Source organism: Electrophorus electricus, chromosome 12 (assembly GCF_013358815.1).
Source record: "Electrophorus electricus isolate fEleEle1 chromosome 12, fEleEle1.pri, whole genome shotgun sequence".
NCBI classification, from domain to species: Eukaryota; Metazoa; Chordata; class Actinopteri; order Gymnotiformes; family Gymnotidae; genus Electrophorus; species Electrophorus electricus.
Window position 1 is genome coordinate 13,241,387 of NC_049546.1, and position 22,053 is coordinate 13,263,439.

The 22,053-nt window shown below is 41.0% G+C and overlaps 1 protein-coding gene across 3 annotated transcripts; it reads right to left on the reverse strand.

Annotated features, from left to right (window-relative positions):
- Positions 1–404: 404 nt before the first annotated feature.
- On the reverse strand, positions 405–21,305 carry pls3 (plastin 3 (T isoform)). 3 transcript variants are annotated; one of them, XM_027029020.2, is made up of 17 exons: positions 21,211–21,305; positions 13,917–14,029; positions 10,970–11,133; positions 9,777–9,906; positions 9,302–9,434; positions 9,119–9,200; positions 8,730–8,895; positions 7,750–7,892; positions 6,723–6,749; positions 6,377–6,472; positions 4,323–4,518; positions 3,515–3,593; positions 3,226–3,343; positions 2,618–2,751; positions 2,284–2,407; positions 1,988–2,112; positions 405–1,636 (listed from the first exon to the last, which is right to left on the reverse strand). In XM_027029020.2, exons 2-17 carry the CDS (start codon positions 13,975–13,977, stop codon positions 1,504–1,506), a joined length of 1,911 nt encoding a protein of 636 aa, XP_026884821.2. In that variant the 5' UTR covers positions 13,978–14,029; positions 21,211–21,305; the 3' UTR covers positions 405–1,503. The 3 variants fall into 3 exon arrangements, with proteins under 3 accessions (XP_026884821.2, XP_026884823.2, XP_026884824.2); XM_027029022.2 differs by lacking the exon at positions 21,211–21,305 and adding an exon at positions 16,134–16,264; XM_027029023.2 differs by lacking the exon at positions 6,723–6,749.
- Between the last annotated feature and the right edge of the window lie 748 nt (positions 21,306–22,053).

Genomic DNA, 22,053 nt, shown 5'->3' on the forward strand with positions numbered 1-22,053 from the left:
GAGAGAGCAGTTGTAATTATATCAGTACAATGGAGATAGGTGAACTTCTGTTCATTTTTCTTCAACTCTGCATACTTGGCATTTTTCATTACTAGCTAATAAGCTGGAAAAGTAAGGCTCTAAGAAGGCCTGTTCATGCTTAAATCCATTGACAGAAGCAGCACGATTGAGTGTTAATGCTGAAATATTTACAAGCACCCTTTAAATGGGAAAAGGAGAACATGTAGTCAATAGCTACCATGCATTTAGTAACCATTTTCATTGATGGAAACTACTATACCACATCTCAAATTTCCTGGATCTCAAGATTATTACATCAGTCACTTTCCAAATTAGAAAGTTAGTCAGTCTATAACACCTCCTTCACTAGTATACTGATAAATGAAGATGAGAGGAAGTGAAAATACTATGAACATGTTTATTTTCAGAATGCAGATGCTTCCCAGTTACAGACATTGTTTGCAATATATTGATCTCTAGCTTCTGTCCATAGAATGCAGATGCTTCCCAGTTAGACATTGTTTGCAATATTTTGATCTCGATCTTTTGTCCATAGTCAACATGCTCCAATAAGGCAAGGAAGTTCCAGTTATACCCAACACCTCCCTCCCCACCCACACGAGTGAACCAACAGAAACAAGCTTGATTTCACATCAAACTGCACTTTCTGTGTACATTCCTCATTTTCCCCCCCTTTCTTACACATTTGTGACATGTTTAAAGTTTGTCAAATTCCAAGGAGTGTATTGCTTTAAATAAAAAAACAAAAACCAAACTGTTCATGCATAGATCATTTTGTTTGAATCATCCTTTTCATGTAAAATGTTTGAGTATACTTGTACATAAGACACATAGTAAAATGAGTTCATAATTATGGAATGTGATAAAGCTTCTACCTGTAAAGGATGATTGCGTGTTTTCTAATTGTTTTTGGTAAACTTTGCATACGTATAAAACACTAGGAAAATAAGCATCCAATTCAAGACATATTACAGAGGATTTTCTACTGCTTATAAGCAACACTGCAAGGAGTAAGGCTTATCTCCATGTTGGTGCACGACTTTCAGAACAGTTCAATTGAGATGTACATTTAAAACATAAACCAGTCACTCGTGCACACTTCTCCACAATCAAAAATGCAAATAAAATACATACTATACACTGTCATGGCTTGGGTCCAATGCAGATAAGATATGTATGAGTCATCTTGCATCGATAAGATAGGGAATGGTATCCACCTGTACCTTCTCAGATCTGGAGAACCGTCTCATCATTCTGGTGTAAAAATGACTTGCCCCCCCTCCCATGCTGCCCATTACCCCATTGTCCCCAGCTCTGCCAAACTTTTCACGATTTTGGTATGTTTTTTTATTTTTTTTTTTTTTTTTTTTTTTTTTTATTATTATGGCTAATTCATTCAACCAGAAGCCTTTCAACCAGCAAAACGGCTTGTAGGTCAGACGTCAGCTTTTGATTGGTTCCGGGGTCCTGATTTTGCTTTTTTTATGCCCTCTTCATCCCTCTGCCCATCAGGCAGGCGAAAACAGTCATGACCATTTTGGGCTTGACTTCCACCAGGTCATCAGGCAGTGCGTAAACTCGAGCACCGATCTTTCTGGCCATGGATACAGCATACCTGCAAACGGAGAACAAGAATGAGATGGTTGTAATTTTTTTTTTTATCCCTTCACAGCATTGGCAACCATAACCACCAGGGTAGGTTTCTGCTCCATCTGGTCCACACTCATTCTGAGTGATGGGGGTTGAACAGGTTACCACAGCCCTGACCCTGCAAATCTTGCTCATCAATTGCTTCAGGTTACCTGCAAATTATTGCACAGGGAGCAATGTTGACCACCACATCACATGGGATTAACGGAACTAACTTCACATGAATATGTAAAAAGGAAATTAATACAAAGACAATGCTCAGCTGCATTACTGTGGCCTTATGGGTACAAAGGCAACATTGTTCGCTTAGACTTACTTGGCATTCTCCAGCTTGTCTCCCTCAGACAGACACCCAGTCTTCACCAGCTCATAGTTAACACAGCCTGGCTGGATGGCATCGATGAGGTCCAGCACTGCCAAGCTGGAGCTGATCTCTTTGTCCTATAAGCCCAAGACCACAAATCTATTCAGTTATGTTACAGTTTAGCAATGCATGACGATGCACAAGAGTATTATCTGAATTATGTATGTGCTGGAATACAATCTAAAAGACGACTAGCGTTTCATAATACCGCCAAGAGCATAATTGCAGAATGTGGTTTAATTTGGCACCTTGAAGCTTGAAATTTTGGTTGACTTTCCTGCTCCTGCCAAAGTTTTATTGACCCAGTTGACAATGATGTCATCGTTCACTTTCTCCCCATCTCCCAGATCCTCAAGAACATTCAGGGTGTATCTAATACATTAATACCACAAAGTGAGCAATAGAGGCAACATAAAATAAGCAATGTGAAAAAGCTCTGTTTTTTTTTTCTTTTTTCGGCAGAGCAACCAGTGAACATTTTTAATGATGATATATTCACGCCAAAGGCAGCCTCAGTCTTTGTGAAGTGGAAGTATCCTGAACAAGACACAGGTCACTGTGAAATTCTTAAGAAGCACCTACCTCCTCATCAGCTGCCAGACCAGAGCCAGGGTCAGGGTAGGGTTGCCATCATTCAGGTCCTGTCCTCCAATGCCCACTAGAGAGAATTTGGCTGTAGTCTTTCCCAGCTCCACAGCATAGTTGCAGTTTTCCAGCTGTACTCACACACCAACACCCACCATGTTCCCATCTTCAGTGGTCTAGTAAGCTCTTTTCAGTCTACAACACTTCTCTTGTCCACAAGAAATCCAGGAAACTTGCATTATTTTATAATTTACTCCTTTTTTAACCAAGTAGGCATAGAAGCATCAGGTTTAGTATTCAAATTTAACCTGATTAATGATTATACATTATGCACATTATGCAATTAATGATTATACATTATTGTACATTATGCAACTCTACAGCATTTAGATTCCTGGTGCAGGTGTGGTGGGAGCGTAAATGGAACAAAAATGTGGACTGGTTCTCTGCATGTATAGAATGTCACATTAACTGCAGATACATTGTGATGACCTTTACTGTGTTTACAAGACAGTTGCAATTTTTCCAAGATGAATATGAGAATGTATGTACACATTGCATTATATCTAAATTTTGATATTAGAAATAGGAGATCATGAAGCTACCTTTTTCATATTGGTCCCTATCTTGGGGTAAGGGGGCTTATTGACTTTATTGTTCCAGTCCACTGGAACCTTAATGCGCTCATAGAGCTGGAGAATGACCAGGGCATCCTGGAGGTCACTGTGAGGAAAAATGATCATCACTGAGAACAGGACATTTAAAGCAAGTAAGATGATAAAAATAAATTAGTAATTTCCAGAGATTTCACGTAATTAGAGGATTTACACTTAAAAGGTTTTTATAGAGTAAATGTAAAAAAAAAAAAAAAGTTAAAAAAAAAAAAAAGTATACCCATATAGGTGGTTGACATGAGGATTAACACCCAGTGAGTTCATCCAGTTCCGGAATGTTCTTTCTTCTCTGGTCTCTCCTATAACAGTAGTAGAAGTGGTGGTCAGGAGAGGAATTCACACATATCTGAGTTGACTGCTTACTATTCAAGCAAGTTTTGACTTTAACTTGCTAGCTTTATAATTTTTACAAGTGGGACATCGCAGATATACATTGGGATCTACAGACATATAAAAATAAGGGCAAAAGGTCTAGTCTAATCAAAAATATCCAATAACCCTTCTCCCTTAGACAGGTCTACTGGCTCTGAAGGGCTGAATAATGTAATCCATCTACATGAAACACCAACTGCTAATAGAAAGATTTTACCAATTTCTTATGAATCTGACCATATTTAAAGAAGTCTCAACGGAGGAGGTGTAATGGTACTGCTTCTGGACCGCTGCTGTTCAACCACAAGAGGGCGTTAAAAGCAAACTGAACAAAAGCCTGCCTCTACCTATCTGTACATGACTGTGTTCCAATCCAAAGAGAACTCTCTGAATACCACTTCCTCTCCTAATAACAACCACATAACCACAAAGCCAATACATCTCAGCAATGAATGAATATTTTTAGAACCATCCTTCACACAGGGTCTGAACATCAAATGACAAGTTAAAAGTGCTACATGAGTGTGAGAGATGCTGCTTGGTTAGCAAAATAACTGTGTACCCTTGAAATATTATTTTCCATTCATCTCATGGCAGTGTGGAGGAAGTGAGGGAGGAGTCTGTTTGGCTAGAATGGAATGCGTGGGTGTACTCACCTTCCAGCAGGCCCCAGTCGATGTCCTGGTTTTCAGGTTTTGTCAGCGCTGGGTATTTGTTGAAGAGATTGGCCACAAAAGCCAGATTGAGTTTGGGGTTGCCAGACACCACATCAGCAGGGGTGACGAACTGTCTGCAACCCAGCCTATCGGCTTGGACCAGCATAGCCTCAGCTCTTTTCAGGTCATCTTTTTCCTGTATACATCACACACAAGCACACAATGTTGAGGATGTCTCACTATAAATAATGAGCCCAAATTCCTTTTAAATTTATTTATTTATTTCATTTATTCATCCATATTTGCTGAAGCCTCAGCTGAAATGACTTTCCTTTTTCAGGCCTTTGTGAAGGCTAAGGCTCACTTCTGTACAATGCTGCTGTCTCTCTCTACTGTCACAAGCAATATTGTGATTAATGACATTTAGAACAAATTCAAGAAATGAACCAAACTAGGAGGGGGAAAAAAACAAAACAAACAAACAGTACATGATGTACAAGACGGCACATACAGGAAGAAATGGAAGTAGCAGCATTTAAAGGGTCCATGTCATATCATACACTGGGCACGGGGAGAAGGCCTTCAGGCCATACCGAGCACACAGTGACTCTGAAAGCAACCCAAGAACAAAACAGCATCTTAAAGATGCAGTGAAAAGTGCCCTTTCTCCTTCTCCCAGCTGGATGGTTGCAGTCAGTCACTCTCCCCTCGACCTCCCAGTCATCTGCTCCTGGCACCGCGAGGGGTTACGTACATTTACATGGCATTGCGGACCACCGAGTCACCAAGCCCCCGCGTAAATTCACGTGCTTCTGGGAACTCGGCCACATTCCAACATGACAACGCGGCAAACGCTTTAGGCACAACCCAACAACAAATGGAGCACGCTTGGATGGCCTTCCCCATAAGGGCCAGCTCCGCAACATTGAACTTGTGATTATGTCTTCAGGTATGAGGGCGAGGGTGGGGTGGGAAATGTGGTCAGCATGTCTGGACTGTTCAATCCCACGCAACATGTCAGAAGGAAAAACAAAAAACACACACCTCAAGGAGCCATAGAGGAGTGTGAACGAAAGAAGGATGGACCTTTGCAGAGCTCCCGTGGGCCCTGTTTAGTTGAGAGGCTCGCTCGCCGTTTCACATGAAGACCACAGGTATATGAACAATGAGCATTTGGCCCATAAAGAACATTATTCTGGATGCTAATTGCATTCTTTTCAATGGACACTTGCCCAGCACATTGAAGGCATTTTTTCTTGGACTGGAATGTGGTCAAATATTAAGCAAAGAGCGTTAGGGATCTGTAGGGTCTGGTCCTAAAGCATAGGAGGGGACCATCTTTCAGATATATTTAATATACATTAAGGAAGAGCTTGCAATAGTTGTGTCGTTTTGGCAGCAAAAGCCTCCATGAGTGGCGTCTATGCTGAGTGTGTAGGTGTAAGCGTTCCCAGAAAGACTTAAGCATGCATTAAATCTGCACTGTCTCCCGTTACCATTATCCCTCCCCCACCCCTCCCTGCTGAGCTAAAACTCCACAGAATATTTAGGCAGCTGCATGCCAAGTGTGCTCCTAGGAACTCCGATATCCCAGCGTGTGTATGTGCCATGCATGAAGTTATCACTCCACCCACACATGCACACACCACATGTATGCCCGTTTCTTATTTATTAGCTATTTTGACATGGTGGCATCTGCATAAGTGGTGGCCCATATTAAACCAAAAAGCTGTGTGATCTAGCATGTGAGCTTGGATCAGATTTTAGCTTTCAATCCCTGAATAAAATTATAATAATTCAGAACCTACATCACTCTTAAAGCCCAGGCCTCTGTCCTAAAACAATCGGCCTGGCAAAGAAAGATCATGTATGCTCGGAGAGATGAGAAGGTATTTCTGGAAAGTCAATTACAACCCCCACATGCAGGAAGGAATTTTGAGGTGAACATTTTTACTTCTGCTTCTCTCCTGAACACCTTGTGCAAGTGTGTGATAGTGACATGCAACAGCATAGCACAAGTTTTAAACAAAATTAGCCTGTACATTACAACTTACATTGAAGCCAGCCATGTTGATGTCGATACATTCCTCGCCCTCTTTGAGGCCTTTGGGAGCAATCTGGTTCAGGAGGTGGAAGTAAGCCCTGGAATCCTACACATTCCAGCAGAATGCAGGGAAGAACTGTTTAGTCACAACAGCTTTTCTCACACACACACACACACAACATACAAGTTACAAGCTGGACTAACCATGGGGCAGGAACACCAAGGTGAGGATATCATTATAAGCATGAACATGCGTGGGACTCCTGGGAAGGTTACAACTCGGGATGTGAGACACAGACAGAGAAACGATGAGTCATGCCATAGAGCATCATGGCAGTAGGTTAAAAACAAAGTACCTTTATAGAGTTTGAGAAGTCTGAGAACTGAAGCATAGGGAAGGGAAGATGATAAAAGAAAACCATAACCAAGAAAACCGCTTATTTCTTAGAATGTTAATACAAGATGTATAAAACCGGACAGTACAGCTGGTATATCAGTCGCTTGCATGCTAGGCTAATCACATATATATGTACATTTGCATTAAAAATACTGTAGTAAAAAGCATCGTGTGAACACCTATTCCACCATCTTCTAATCAGCCCCCCACTATTTCAAATGACAGTATTTGTTGCGCTCACTTGAGAAAAATAAATCACTGTCCACGAGCAGAAACTATAATTATGCTTCTAACAGTTGTAACTGTGGTTTTTAAAATCGATCTCTCCATAGCACATTAGGTTACATCTAATAAAAATCCTTCCATTAAGAATTTATCCATCTCCTACATTCAGCATCTACAGGAGATGGAGAGATGAGACAATGAGCTAGAAATAGCAGCAGCTGTACGGCGTAAGATGGGATGACAGGAACAAAAAAACAAAACAAAACAAAAAAAACCCCAAAACAAAACAAAAAAAACAGAAGGGGGAGAAAGAAGGAGCCGCCAAAAGAAAGGGAGAGAAAGAGAGTAACTGAAATTGAGAGTGATAAGTTGCTGGCATTGAAAGCACTGCTTGGCCTCATTGACCCCATATAAACTAATCCCAAGATTGGACCATATTTCACACTGCTGACACAGCACAGAGGCCTGTTCATTACATGTCTTAAGAGCTTGCTGGTATTTTGATATAGCAGGATATAATGCTCCCATCTGATCAGCCAGTATAGTTTATGCATATTAAGTGCAACAGTCCATAATGAGTCAGAAACCATAGTGACTCAAAGGTAGCATGTAGTTAATCCATTTGCTCTGGAATATGAAAATGTAAAACTGGTGATGTAGTGTCCATTATGAAGCCTGTGGGAGTGAATGTAGGCAGACTCAGCTCAGCCAGCATGACCGAGTTAGGCTTTGGCAGCCCAGGCCAGTTGGCCATTTGGCACCTTAATGTCGCTGCTGAAGTTGTTGATTTTGTGCCACCCAGCATTCTCCAGGTGGAAGTTGGCCCAGCGCAGGAGCAGCTCTTCAGGGGAGAGCTTCATCAGGTCCTCCAGGGTCTCACCCTCACGCAGCAAAGCTGCCAGTGCTGAGGAGAAACACGTGAGCGTGAGTGTGGGCAAGCAAGTGCATACACATATCAAGATACAAACAGAACTGTATGCATATCAACACAAAAGTGGTGAAGCAGCCTTTTTATGCAAAGATGATTTAGTGCACACTGTACCTGAAGACTTCTCATAAACTGGCTCTTAGGCATGTTCAATTTATACTCAGCACTCAATTTAAATTGTTACTTTTTATTTTTAATTTTTTTTCTTGGTCACTTTTATTGTCCGTTTTGACTTTTATTTATTGATCTGTCAGATTTTGCTGCACTTTTACGTGCACGGCATGCATAACTTCATTTTAATACCTGGAATGTGACCTAGAAATTGGAGCAGCATTGCGTCAGTGTGGTGGAATGTTTGTAAAGTGTTGTACAAGAACATTTGTAGACTATTGCAATGCTTCGCATCAACAGTCTGGCTGCTTCTCTCTGCCCACTATCTCACCCAAACCAGGACCACAGGGGAGTTTTCACTCCCCTACACGGTGCATGCAGCGATGCACATGCGGCTCTCCACCGAAATGAGGCAGTGCGAGGCTCAAAGCCTTCCAAACTCCTGCACTGAAAACCAGTGAATGAGAAAAGTCATCACCTCACCCGGTCTTCCAGCCCGCATCTGTTGCGTTGATCGAATTCTTCTGCGAGTTTAATAAACCACTAACAAGAGTCAGTCAATGTCTGTCTGTGCAAATTCCTAGCCAATGGCATTAATCCCACCCCTCCTTCCCCAAGACTGAATGGTGTCGGTGTCAGGTCCAGGCACATGATCGTGAGCTGGTCACTGGGAAATTGGCTTGGGGTGGGGGTTGGGCTTACCCTCATTCCTGCTCAGCTCGATGTCAGCAAACAAGCCAATCTTGATGATCTGCCAGAGCAGGCCCAGCACCAGGTGGGGTTTCCCTTCCCTCAAATCCATGGCTCCAATGTTCACCACGTGGCAGCCGATTGCTGAGGCGGAGTTCAGGGCCAGATTGAGGTTCTCCTGCAGTGGGGAATGGTCAGTTTGGGATGGTGGGTACATTAAACTAGTGTAAATATGCAGTTTTGGAAAGCAATATTAACTGAATAACATTTATGTATTATTTGCTATTCCAGGTCAATGGATATCCTGTAAATTCATGATGTCTCTAATGAAAATAAGCACTTTTTAACTACTTTCTTTGTTGAACAGAGTGTACTCAAGAGAATAGAACAGGAAAACAAACCTGTGTTGTGAATGGGGTTAACTTCTTCTTGTTTATGGTCCTCTCATCAATTGTATCAGGGACTGACAGGTTGATCATTTTACTGGTGGGAAATTAGGAGTTCAATTAAGGAGAAAGCCCCTCTTGACAGCTAGACTCAAGCAAAATCAGACTGCATGAGGACCACGGCCTAAGAGAACCCACCACAGCACAACGCCATCCCCCACAGCTTTAAAGAGGTCATCCGTGTTGGGGTTCATGGGGAGCACATGCTTGCAGTCAGGGTCTTTTTCCAGAGCTGTGTTGATCCAATTCACAAAGGCAAACCTCTCTTCCTCTAGGGAGAAAAAAAGGGTAAGTCACATAAGAAGGCATTTATGTGCAGTGAGCACATTCTCAGTACTCTCCACAGTTAACCTTATATAAACTTCTGAGGTATGCTTTTCACAAGGCCAGAGCAAGATACAGACCTGGCAATCATATGTTCAGCTCATAACAGTAAACGGTTAAACCCTAAGCCTAATTTTCATGCTGTGAAGTATTTCAGAGCTACCCAACTAAACAACATTAGGTCATACTGAATGTGAACATGTTAGAGGCCAACTATGATGGCCAAGAGAAACCAACCCAGCAAACCTCACTGGCTGCTTTTGGGTTTCATGAGGAGGAGCGTTTGCACCTGAGTACGAGTGCTGCGTCCCTGCACTGGACAACTCAGAAGTGCCCCCAATGGCCAGGATGCCCTCTTTCCTGTTGATGGCCTTACGGAAGGTCTTGGCGATGTCACTGCTTTTGAGTTCCTGGAAGATCTGTGGGGAGAGCAGAACATGGCCGATTAGGGCTCTGCCTCTAGGTGTGCAGATCAGTTGCCTGGCCCAGTGGCATGTTCTTGTGCACAGCTGAGAATGCAGGTGCACATTCTCCAGTTTCCATGCTCAAGCGATCAGCCTAGGGCTCTTCTGTTCAGAGTGGAACAAGTGGTGAAAGCAAGCAGCTAGCAGCTGCTCTATAATCCCCCATCTGCTTATTCCAACCATGTGCAACCCATCAGTGTATTGTCAGCAACATGACAGTCATCTGTCATTAGGAATTTTTCACCAAGATAGCAAATAATGACTTAGGAGTGACTGACTGCAAATTGTTTTCTCTGACCAGTGCCACCTAACCATGTCAAGACAGAAAGGGCATCTTCTAATAATCCAAACTAATGATTAGGACAAAATATTCTGCTCATTATTAGTGTTCAGAATTTTATTTCTATGGTCCATTTCAATAGATTTACATGCTTCAATGGTCCAAAAACATATTCTTCCTGACAGTGTACATCTCTATTCACACACACTGAATTCACCTCTGAAACGCCTGTGTGTTTAAACCTCCCTCTCGATAAGACCAGTGTGCTCTGATTGGTTATCTTGCCAGTAGGTAGGAATTAAGGATTGAGTTATGAGATTGTGTCACCTTGTAACAAAGGAAAAGCATTTCAGAGGAATTTCAGGCAGCTGAGAAAAGCGGTTTCTGTGGGAGAGAGATATTGCTTCTGGCATGTACTCTGGGCTTTGTAACTTTACACAAACACTCTATAACACACTAAAGGAAAGGAAAATCCAGAAAAGCATCATAAGTCCACTTTAACAGTCACTACCACTAGTGGCTTTTTATGGTTTGATCAGATAGATTTTGTTTTGGTTAAAAGCATCTGCTAAACCTGCTAATCTAGTATTTAGAGTCTCTCTCCCCCCCCTCCCCCTCTAAATAGCATTAAACAAATTTACCACAACCCTGTAAAAGCATTAGGCAAACAGAAACAAATACATTTGAGCTGCTTAGACATCACACGATAAACAAAAAACCTGTGTTAAAATTACTTACTGAAACAAACTCATCAAAGCTAATCCTATTGTCCTTGTCTTTGTCCCCTTCCACCATCAGCTTCTGGATGATCTCACGAACTTTGTACCCCGGGAGAGGGAGATTGGCCTCTTTGAATAGGTCATGGAGTTCGTAGTCACTGATATAGCCATTGTTGTCCAGATCTGTGCAGAGAGAGATGAAGAAACTATATAAATGCTTCTAAAGTTCTGTGCATGAGGTCACTCCATGGTCTGATGTCTCAAGTAGCATGCCACAGACAGCCTTTTAGAATAAAGTCTTAGCTATAGAGTTATAATACAAAATAAGAGCAGCTGGAAGAACATGTTTTATAGAATGAAGGGATATTATCTAAAGCTCTTCCACCAGAACTGTATAAAAGAGAGGGGCTCTCATGAACACTTCAAACACTTCCTTTTGTTTTTGCCATTAACCCTTGGCCCTAATTAGATCAAACTATTCCATTCAACAAGCAGACACAACGAGAAGAAAGAGTAAGGAGGAAAATGGAGGGGAAGAGAGGTCTAGAATATTCCCCCATTACTATTCTCAAACCAATCAGCCAAGGAATTTAATTACATGCCCTGTTAAGACTTGTCAAAAGTGGTTTGTGCAACCATGTGGCAGCATTTTTTCTTCTTTGAGCTCTTTGACTGGATGACATCACTTGAGGGTAGAGAGATGGCTTTGAGAGGCAAATATTATGGTGATGGCTGACATTGGCCCAAGGTTAGCTATTGCACAAGAATCTCCAAGAAGAATACAAATTATGGCTTAGGTAGAGCTTGCAGAGAAATTCTGGATGAGGGCCAATGAAATCAAAGCAACAAATCAACATGGACGAGAATCGCACAGTTGTCCAGACATGGCCATATGGAGCTCTAGCCAAAACACCACTACATCATAAGATCAAATGCTATTGACTGCTGATTCAGTCATGACTCCTCTTTCACATCCTAAATGAAGTTATTTTATAGACAAAAGCTTTGATCTAACTAACAAATACTTGGCCTAGGCTTCGTGACACAAAGCTAAATATTAGAGTTGGCAATCTATTAATTTGTAAAGATATGTTAACTGCACATGTTGAAATTTTACATAAATGTCATTGTTATGTAGTAGCAATGGTTAACCAAAGACTGTTAATACGCTCAACAAAATTTAAAAACCCCTCAGAGCTCACAGAAAGTACTATATGACGAGGCTATTGTGTTAAGCACAGACCCTTTAAAGCTTGGAATAATATAGTTATTACAGTTATGTCTTCATTATCTGGCTGCCAGACATTATGAGCTAATGATGGATTATTGACTTTTAGCTAAATGCCAGAAAATTTGTTTTTTATTCCATTTCGATCTAAATATCATGTCTGACAGCTAACACATCAGCACAGATCAATCCTTACTTAATTAAGGCTAGATGTCATGCTATGACTTGTTATCCATGTACCCATAATATACCATTAATTACAAATTTAGTGTTGTCTAGGCATGTTAAGCACTTAGTGCTTCTGTTTTGGTAAGAATATGTTCACATATATGCTGAGAGACAAAGTTTGAGCTTCCAGCACTGGAAACTGCTGTACTTTAAATGCAAAAAAAATTATGCATTTAATGGGTATTTTAAGTACAACAGCACATCCTTCTTGCTTTCACCTTTAATGCAACCAGTTAGTGTCACAGAACGCTCCCCTTCCCACTGATCACGTGGTATGGCCTGCTGCGTGCAGTGGGAGTTCACCAACTGTCTTATTTGTAACCATGCCCACTTGTAGCACACACCCGCACCTGGTTCACTGTTGTTTATGTATGTCTTTAAACCCCTGTTGGTGTGTGCCTCTTTGTCGGTCTTTAATCCTGGTTGTGAGTGTAGTTATGGCCATGTTACACTTGTGTTCATCCTGCTTGTTCTACATCAGTGCCATTGTGTTTGATGTTCGTGTTTCGTCTAATAAATGTCTGTCTCCGTTAAGAGATGTCTGTGCGTCCTGTTTCTTGCCCTGCAGCACTCGGGCTGTCACAGAAAGTCTATCAGTTAGAAGCTCCCAAAGACTATACAACTACAATCAAAATGACAGACAATCAAAAAGCACATGTTTACTTTAACTCATGGAGGTACTAAATCCAATGGCGAGCTTGAGATATCACTCAACAGGTCAATAATAAAAGTATTCAGAGCTACGTAAATACGATTCAGGAGACAGTACAAATGTTTGCTCTCAGCCAGTCATTGTGTTTTAATGAATGGTGTAACAAAGCCAAATGGATAGCTGTTATTTAAAGCCCTTTCCCAGAATTTATGGCCAGCAGCACCAGAACTGGAACCCACTGTTTTCTACAGTGAAAGTACACCAGATCCACACATGTTCATCAGACTCAAAACAGCTGAAATCAATGCTAGAAAATAATGGATTTGCACATGCAGTACAGTTAAATGATTATACCATTATGTTTGCTTTTCTGGAGTTGTTTGTGAGCTGAAAACATGATCCAGAAGACTTAACTTTGTATGGCTTAATATATCTAGATTTCATTTACTAACTCATGTTAGGTTGTGTAAATAAACACCTTGCCAACTGTTTATTTTTAAATTTTTTTAAACCAGTTCAAAAGCATTGCACCAACATTTATATAAAAGTTTAGAATAAAACCCTTATAACATCCATTAGCTTTTGTCTCCAAACTTTGCTAATTAATAAAATACTAAAGAGAGATGCCGCTATTTCATGCATTAAAATTATTTCATATTTCAAATCCCTTTATAACAATGCCTTGTTCACAAACATTTTAAACTTTCACATGAATCATGAATTTCCATTGCTAAAATGATCATTAATGCACTGGAGTTGAAACTTCAATGATACTGAGGGCCTGTGTTATTCCTTCCAGGCATTCATATTAGAGAGCGGACCTACAAGCCAAACTGGAAGAAAAGGAAGACCACTCACCGACTCTCCCAAAGGCTTCATGCAGCTCTTCCAGCTCCTCTTTTGATATCTTTGCTGCCATCTCCCTGGATAACAATTTGTGTCTTCCTCAGTCCAATAATGTGCCTTTTTTTCTGCAAGAGCAGGGAGGGAAGGAGGTCATTAGGAATAAAATTCCTTTGTCTTCTGCATGCCGACACTGGAGTGTTTCAGTTATCCATACCTAGGGTCAAGTGCAAAGTAATTTGCCATAAGCATACAATAGATCAGTGACCTGCCAGACAGATTACAGTAAGTCCCATTTGCATGACATGCAAAAGATTGTCATGCATGCAAAATAGATCATTGCATGCATCTTGCCTTCTCTCTCCTTCAGGGCCAAAAAAAAAAAAAAAAAGGAAATCATTTGCGTTTCTAAAACCCTTAAATAAATGAATGAAACCAGTTCATCTGTATAAGCCCTATGGTTAGATTAACAATTTATCCAATGTGTAAATCTAAGGAGAAGCTTTCCATGATTATCTGACAAATTGAGAGTCAATTACTGTACTACAGAGAAAGCCAATGCCTGTTCAGATCTTGGGCTGCAGGTTGCATAGCTTGTTTACAGCAGCCAGGCACTACCCCAGGGTCTGTTGACCAGATGAAGCCCGCATTGACTCGGGAGTCTATTCATTGTTTTTGTTTGAACTGTGTAAATTCATACCAAACACTACAATCGCACCTCCTCTCTTCCATTCCCAAAACTTTTAACAAAATATTTTCTTACAAAATAACAATTTGGACAACAGCATAAATTATGTTGGCCTATATTGAGTCCTTACCAAAACAGAACAAGATACTATCACAGTTATGTAGACTCCACAGACACAACATTAACAGTCTTTACATTTAGCTTAGGGTGCTGATGATTCCAGTTTCCTCCTGATGGAGGCTTTGCTGTTGCTTATATTCCATCCACTCACCAAGGTTGATCTTGTGTCATATTTACCCCACCACTCAGATCTACAATTCTGGCTTGGACATGTACGTTGTCCCTTATGATGGAACGGTGGAGTGACATGGGTGGAGGCAAGTGTGATTCTCACGCACATTACATGGCCTTGGCGTCATGCCTCGCTGACTTGTGTCAGCAACAATGCAAGTTGTCCCTGCCTCTCTTCCCTGCCTCCCACAGCCAGGTAAAAGGGAACACAGCAAGAATCATGCAACAACAGGACATGAAACCAGAGGCAAAAAAACATAAGCTTTAAAATACTTAATTCAGTCACTGGAAATGATAATATGGTTTCCTCCATTAGGTGTGTTTCATCTTGTGCTATGTGCAAGCCTTAACCCAAGGTCTGTATTTGATATCATCAACCAATTATTCAGAAGGCCAATATTGTAGAAACCCACCCTAAAGCCCTTTTGCTAACCCACATCAACAATCACTTGTTAGCCCCTCAGATACTCTTTCAACTGGTGAAAACTAGTTTCACCACCAAACCTGATTTCAATCCTCCAAACCAGTCACAGCCAACACAAAACACTTTGACTTTCTCCAATGATGCTTATTTGGCTCTTAATGTATTTTAGAAGAAAACAAACCTTAAAAGAGCATTCACATTTGCCCATACACAGACGAAAAACCAGATCTTATTCCACCATGCACATGTGTATGCTTGTGCGTACAAGCATACACATGTGCATGGTGGAATAAGATCTGGTTTTTCTATCTTGCTCATTCCATGCCAAACAAAATACCAAACAACTGACTAAACTTAAAAACGCAACATACCATTAGCATTGGCGATATAAAAATCATTCAGACACTTTAAACATGCATCCACTGGGACCTAAACTGACAGACTGCCATGCCATCCATGTGCAGTCCCTCTGCAAAGCAGGTCCAGCCACCAAAAGCAGGAAAGAAAAACACAATGAAACCAAAGAAGATATTTGAAATGCATAAACTTTCCTCTCGCCTCTTCTCTGTTACACCACTATTGCTTTGCCTCCCAACTGCATCCAAGGACTCAGGCAAACCAGTGTGCCATGCAGTGGTCCCCATCACAGCTAGCTGTCTAGCTATCCAGCTAGGAGGAAGATAAGGAGACAACGAGTACCCCCTTCGACCGCTGTAACATTGAAACACGAGAGCTGAAGGCACAAGACCAAGAGGACGAGAGGTAGTGGGATGAAAGATGAAAACCAGAGTGCGAGAGAGGGAGGCAGAGCCAGAGAGAGGGTCCAAACCTGTGCCGAGGCTCAGCTTCTCAGCGTCAAGCAACACGGGCAGAGACGGAGCCAGAGGCAGAGTTCCCTCCACGCCCTTGCAGGCTAATGTGGAGTGTCTGCATTCCAGTCTGCCTCACAAATACCTCAAGACTGCAAGTCCTGACACTTCCTGCCAGGCAGTGGGAGCTAGCTCCTTTGACTGGACCAGTACTGGCGTTGGGGGGAGGAGTGAGTTAGGGAGAATAGGAGGGTTAAAGTGAGAGAAGGGGAGCACCAGAGACATAGGAGTGAAGGGAGGCATTTGTGTTTTCCTTTTCACCAGTGCCCCTCATCCAGATGTACTGGGCAAGCAAGATAAGCAAGAAGTGGGAGAAAAGCAAGAGAGGAAGTGAGACTAGCTGCGTACATAAAAATGAAATCTGGATTTCGACTTGAGTTTGTCCTCTAATGGAATATTTAAAAGCTCAACAATGGACAGTTAGCAGGATTGGTTTGTTATCAGAATTATAAACTAGACAACTGGAAAGAAAGGATACAGGTCCTTCAGTTATGAATACTGACTCAGTATCCACATTGCACATTTAAATTCTGCCGACACCGCATCTCTCTGTATGCCTGCACAAAACATGGCTCTTTTTAAGATCAGTTGAGCCTACATGAACACTGCATGGACAGGAAGCATGTCATCACATCCACCACGAAGTTGCCCCTTCAAATACAGTGATGGTACAGCTACAGAACAATGTCTCATTTGTGCAGCAAACTCTCAATGCAAGGAATAACAGCACAAAAAGCTAACTGGCTATATGATGAAGCAAAAGTGAGAACTCATTTTAAAGATACATTAGGTGACTATGGTTAAAAGGTTAATTCATAGGATGCAAAGCTTCACAGGCACATGGAGCAAAGGGCTACTAGACTGACATTCCTTGAGCTCAGGTTACAAAACAAGACAGGGCTTGCTGAACAGGTGGTCTTATCTTGCACCTTAGGAACAATCCCTTTGTGGAAGGAGAAGAGGAACCAGCGCTTACATTTCTATATGGAACTCCAGAGATAGAATCAGTAGGCTGAGCCATGTTATTTGCACTGCTGTCATTCTGAGCTTTGGCACTTGACTTGGTTGTGACAAACAGTTGTGAGGGACACATGAAGCAGCTATCAAATCATGCTTTAGAGAAAAGTGACAAAACAGGTGTTGACCTTCACCCCTCACCACCACCCCACTCAGCATGGAAGGCTGTAGAGGCAACTGCTCAAGTCCTACAGATGCCAGAACATGTCTGCATGATCTCTGCTGTGAAGTCACAGAAAACAGCAGCTGCATTGCGCAACAGAGATAAGAGTTTTGCTTGCTGAAGAGGAGAGAAAAATGCTTAAAAATATTTCCTTCCATGCAAGAGTAACAAAATATGACTGTACAAAAAAAACCTGAAAAACAACTTAAACAGAAGGATATCTCGAGCAAGATTGCAGAGGCATCTGCAGTAACCAAACTCAAGGTTAGAAACAGTGAGAAGAAAACAAATTGGGGTCAGATGCGACTCAGCAGTTATGGCCAAAATCCAACATTCCAATCTCCAGATTGAAATTGTGGTTTTTGAAACCACATGAATCATCATTCAGGTAGAGAATGTGGTTTTACACAATCCATACAACCATGCTCCCTTAGATCAGAGACAACTCAAAATGCTTTTTGTGTCAAATTGAGGTTCAGACCAGGAACGTGTTTGGTCTAGAGTCTCCACTAGTTTACTATAGATCATATGAACAAGATGAATGAGCAACAAATGTTGAAAACTCCTATAAACAGATTCCAAGCTATACATAACAGCAGTCAAAATTTCATTATTAAATACCCAAGCTCCATAATGTAAGTTGCAGCATTCCAAATACAATGTTTTACTGCTGAAGCAGCGAAAGCATATAGTTTGTTATAGACAGACTGAGCTTGTGTGATTTCTTGTGTGATTCAACTATGACAAATTTTCTGAGGTGAAATATCCAAGTTTAAGCATTCCCTCTTAAAGGTGAGGTTAGCATTTTTATTTAGAAGTCTACTTATTTCTCTCCCTCTCTCAATATTACTCAGTGGAAAATTTCTGGCAATTTCAGATGTTAGAACAATCACACATGTCTGGGCTTACATGTGGGAACCATTTGGTCAAAAATGCTTTACTGTTCCATCACCTTTCAACATCTTGTGCCCATTTTTGTGTTTTAAGATGCATGAACGATTGTACTACCAATTTGTTTGTAAACACACAAGTTTCATGCAAGATAAAACTTGTAAGAATGCACAACAGTGTAGCATACCAAATGCCCTTTAAATTCAACTATCCACCAACAACCACAGAAGCTCTCTTGCATTGTTTACTTGGCACTTCTAACCACCTGCATAAACACATAGTAAGCCCAGAGTTCAGGACTGTGCAGGTAATCACTTTTGCACCCTGGAGAGGATGGACAAAGGGGTTGGAAAGCGAGTCAGGCTTGGTCGAGTGAGCCCAGCAGTCAGGATGCCAGCTCACATCTCTGTGAATGTGCTCCTAGCCAAGGAGCTGGGCTCTTCTGTCTATTGATATGTGGTTCTAGTTGTCATACCTAGGAATGTCAAAGTGGTTTGTTTTTTCAATTTGAATAGAGATCAGGCTGCTGTTGACAGTGACTCAGCATGGGTGGGGTGGTCATGGATTAAACTAGTGGCTTTTATGTGGGGAAAATGTGGCACATTTGGGTCTGGAGAGATTGAGACAGAGACCTTTTTTGCAACTTCCCCATTCAAATCAAAGAGGACTCAGAAATGCCAATGGAAAAAAATAAGGTGCAACTGTCTAACCATGAGGAATATAACAGGCAGTTTGTGCAACATGAACATACACACCCATAACAATAAAAATGACACCACTGTAACTACTACAATTATGCTTACCAAACATTTATACAACTAAGAACTGGTGCACAGAACACCTGTTAATAACCAGAACCACCAGTATGAGACTGGCCATTTGTTAAACAATTTGAAAAATCTGAAAATGGCTTCTCCCATGGTCCAGTTATGCATCAAACCTTTTTTGCACTGTAATTATAGGTTATATGGATGGCACTTTCATTTAGTGATTCACAAATGGTCAGGCTTGCTTGTCACCAAAAGTCTTGTAAATATAATAATCAGCAAGCTTTGTGAAGCTAAATTTAGCCTAAAGCATTAGTGAATAGCTATTTTTCCTTTCCACATCAGCATTACCAGTCTCCAACAAACATTGTAAATAATGTCAGAAGGAAAATAAACAAATGTTGGCCTAGTTGTCCAACATCCTGACCACATGGTTTTCCACAATGATAACAGAACAGTGAGATCTATAAAATGTTTTTCATATCCTGGAAGTTGGTCAAGATTCCTGCTACTCTTCAAAGATGGAGTTCTTTGGGAAAATGTGACACAGATACTTAGAAAGCAACAAAGGCAGACAGCCCTAAAACCACTGCAATGGTCAACACAGCAGAGCGCTCCAGCCAGCTGTTTGGAGGAAAAATCTTTGCACCACTCAACATGTGAAATGCAATGTTGCCATGCACCAATTACAGTCACAAGCGCTTCCAGACCGATCAGTCACACACAGTGGAACACAATGGCCAGCTCAAAGAGGAGCTCAACCCAGAAGTGTGGTAGTTGTCAAACATAAGACAGAAGCAGAACGGAAGCCGGTCTTTCTCCAGGCCCAAATTTACCATATGGTGACATCTGATGTGATCCTATGCCATAATGCTACACTGCTTGGTTGCCTGGCCCCTCAATTTTGGGTCTTGGAGGAGCCTTTAAAAAGGGCAGTACGTCACACTGCTGTGGCTGCCAAAGCCAAAACCAGACATTCCTATCTGCCCAAGGAATCTAAGAAGGGAATGGCCTTGCTTCTAAGGATCATGTCTGAAGTACCAAGCAGCAAAAACTATTATACATTACAGGCCTGTTTATTTTTCTTTGGCTAGTACTCAATTTGTGTGCATTCATGATTTAAACTAACCCAAAGTGAAGTAGGTCATTAGGACGGCAGCCAAAGAATTTCAGTCTTCCACAATGTCTGAGTGTAATTATTAGTTCACACTGTTAAGAATCGTAACTGATGTATGCAATAAGGATGAATGTGAAATCAGACTTCAAAAGGCGTACACAATTTAAAGACAGTAGCTTTGCTTCTGCACCGAAATAAGTTAATGGTATACTACAAAAGATCGGACTTCTTGTGATGCAGTTTCACGTACTAATTATATTCCCAGTTATTTCATTCAGGACGACATCGCGTCATTCCTTTTTCATATAGCTGGCTAACCCAAAGCACACGCAGCTAATAAAACTGTCTAATTGTTAATACATTCAGTGGAAATTACTATGCGAATAAATAGTCAACTACACTTGTAAACGGAGCCATGCGTCTTTAAGTCCGTCTTTATCTTTAAGGTATTAGTGAGACTTGTATTTAATAAATAATACGTTAGTTTTTCGCACAATTCGCTAAACATACGTTTGCGTCACGAACCATAACTTGAGTTTAATATATTAGCTTGCTAACTAACCTACATTAGCTTTACTTCATAAATATTAGCTAGCTAGCTAGGTGCATTAGTCATTCACGTTTGGTTTACAAGTCTTTGAATGAAAGCAACTGCAGTCTGAAAGTTATTCACAGTCTGAATAACTTGAAAATCATAAGAACGGCATAATATTTATGAAACGAATCACCTTTCTTTTTTAAAGGAGATTTCCATGCCAGCACAAACAACAATACATTTAAATAAATACTGCAGATGTTATCAGAAGTAGCTAGCTAGCTAGCTAGCCAGCCAGCCAGCCAGCCAGCGGGCGAGAATACAAACTCAGATAGTGAGGCAGGGCACTATCTGTTGCTAACGAGCTAGCTAACCTAACCTAGCTAGCCAACAACCTACAAGGTAGGTAATATATACTCCAGTCTGCCATAACAAATATTCAAAACAACCCAACCAAAAACACAAAGCAAAACAAGCTTGCAAAACAGTAGCTTAATGAAGAAGAATATGTCCATGTAACCATCCAACCTAGAGAGAACTAACTTACTTGATCAGCCCCACCGTACGCAGCCCTGCTGGCGTCCCACTCCCTGAGCTGAGTCAGATCCCAAATCCCTCGTCTAGGAAAAACCTAAACGTTCATTCACCGCCCACTCATATACTCACTGGTCAAAACTTAGAAATATCGTATTGGTTTCTTCAAATTGATTGGTCAAATTCTTGCCATTATATCACAATGCCCGCCTCCCTCCCTCTCCACACACACTTTAGCAAATAATTTAGTTCTAAAATAACCCAACTACTTGTGTCTGCTCCTCAAAAAAGATGTATTGCAGATGTTAGTTTAATATATTTTGATAAAGCTACTAAAGTAAACAAAATTAATAATGTCTTTTAATTTATAGCACAGTTCTGTGATTTACTTTGATTGACTAGATGTACTTGCAACATGATGTTTATCTAAATATAGGCTAGTGTTCCTTGTCATTCCACTAATATACACCAACCTCCTCTGTTTCTAACCATAGAGCTCTGCTGACTTGTAATTAAAGGTTTATTTCCCAAGACTGGAAGAAATAGAAAAGGTGTGGGATGAGGGCTGTTCGTAAGGCACTAATCAGGAATTGCCAAAAGAACATCATAGTCGCCCTGAACTCTCAAAATTTACTACCATGGTGAACATGATTAAGCCATTTTTTCCCAATTGGAAATCATTTTATATACACTGAACTTTGTAGTTGGCCTTTTATTACTCCACGTTCCCTAATACTGTGTCCAGTTACATTCAGTAGTGCAAGCACCAGTGAACATTTTAAAGACTGACTTGTTATGTTATTTTTTATAGTAGTAGGTCCCCAGAATCCCATTTTGTCTTTATAGTTACTTTTGG

Excerpts from the sequence above, each read along its gene's own strand:
- pls3 (XM_027029020.2), bottom strand. The coding sequence starts at position 13,977 with ATGGCAGCAAAGATATCAAAAGAGGAGCTGGAAGAGCTGCATGAAGCC. Across the intron at positions 11,134-13,916 it reads TGAAGCCTTTGGGAGAGTCG|ATCTGGACAACAATGGCTAT; the intron begins GTGAGTGGTCTT and ends CTCTCTGCACAG. Across the intron at positions 9,435-9,776 it reads GACGCAGCACTCGTACTCAG|AGGAAGAGAGGTTTGCCTTT; the intron begins GTGCAAACGCTC and ends TTTTCTCCCTAG.